The sequence below is a fragment of the Cyprinodon variegatus genome, unplaced genomic scaffold, assembly GCF_000732505.1.
Source record: "Cyprinodon variegatus isolate N-32 unplaced genomic scaffold, C_variegatus-1.0 Scaffold1047, whole genome shotgun sequence".
Lineage (NCBI taxonomy): Eukaryota > Metazoa > Chordata > Actinopteri > Cyprinodontiformes > Cyprinodontidae > Cyprinodon > Cyprinodon variegatus.
In genome coordinates this window covers 113135-114520 of record NW_015151500.1, presented here as the reverse complement: position 1 = coordinate 114520, position 1386 = coordinate 113135, and the positions used below count along the sequence as shown (strand labels likewise).

Here is a 1386-nt window from a genome sequence, read left to right as displayed (position 1 = left end):
ATTGTCTCAATTTAAGTGCATGTTATCTAATTATCTGATTTTAAAAGTAAAAATACTCATTCCAGTGTTAAACTACCTCATGTTCCTATTCAAATTAACGGTAAATACCCTTAATTTGAGAAATTATTACTTTTTTCTTGATGTTTTTTCCAGTGTAGCATCATTACTGCTTGAGTCCAAATCTGTGTGAACAGTATTAATTAACCATCGAGGTCGGTGCTTATTTCCATGCCCTCAGTGCTTGAAGCAGTTTAAATGTCGGCCGAGTTACATGCCTCTGAATTCCGACGTGGTTGCCGTTCCTAATAAACTCTTTTAATGAGATGGTCGCACCGTGGTGGATCTGACCGCAGAGAAGTGAAGCTGCGCCTAAAACCTCCTGTAACTGCGCGCCCTACCAGCGCAGCAAAGCATGTGCGCCTCCTGAAGCACGTAAACCTGTGAAACAGTAGCCAGATGAGCGACCCGAATTAAACGCTTCCAGCTTGGACAGCCACAAGGAAGACAATAAAAAAAACAGGAGCAAAAATATCTGTGAAAAGTATAAACTACTGAAAAAAGAAATGCATATCATCTGATGGGCCGTTCCACAAGTTTATGCCACCTGCAGAAACGCGCGCAAATGCAATGATAAAGAGCGTCTCTTTAGGGTGGATGAATAAAATGCGTTACCTTTGTAGGAGAGTCTCAGCCGTGGGACATTTATTTTGGTCGCGCAGATGCTGCTTACAAGGAGAGTAACCACAATTTTGCTGAAGAAGAAAGGTTTAAATCCCATCATTCTTAACAGATGTCCCACTTCTACTGACAAGGATTGTTTTTGCTCTAAAAGTTAAAAGTCCAGGGGGAGTTTATCTTGATTATTCTAATCAAAGGGATCTTGCGGGTTTGTTTATTCCCAGAGCGCCTAAAGACGCGCTCTGCCTTGTTTGGGAAAGGACTGCCGCTCTGGCAGGGATACTGCTGAGCAAATTCACTGCCTCTGCTCTGAATGCCTTTGTAGCTGAGTTCCCACAGCAGCCCATCAGAATGCCTCTTCCAGTCTGGGAGAGTAATACACCACGCCTCAGCAGAGAGAGAGAGAGAGAGAGTTCATGGCTCACTCCTCCTTTACGCGCAGCTCTACTACAGAAACTAGAGAAAAATAAATGTTTGCAGTTTATCAGTTTATAGGTTCTAAAAGAAAACTTTGGCTTAATTTAAAAAAATCACTCAATTAAGTAATGCAGTTATTTTCCTCACAACAGGTTGTTTTTTCAGCTTTATTTCGACATTATAATACATGACCACATAACACCACCTTTACCAGTTATAACATAAGTATTTAAAGTGCCCTTATCGACTTTATCCTCTGATAAAAGTGTATAAGAATAAATGACAGTAGAT

At 40.8% G+C, this 1386-nt stretch overlaps 1 protein-coding gene across 1 annotated transcript in view; it reads right to left on the bottom strand.

The window, feature by feature from the left end:
• sema3g (sema domain, immunoglobulin domain (Ig), short basic domain, secreted, (semaphorin) 3G) overlaps window positions 1-1013 on the bottom strand; it is a 74158-nt gene extending 73145 nt beyond the window's left edge. Inside the window, exon 1 of the mRNA XM_015399798.1 lies at window positions 673-1013. Within this exon, the coding sequence (XP_015255284.1) occupies window positions 673-781 (109 nt within the window). The 5' untranslated portion in view covers window positions 782-1013. The remainder of the gene's footprint in view (window positions 1-672) is intronic.
• Between the last annotated feature and the right edge of the window lie 373 nt (window positions 1014-1386).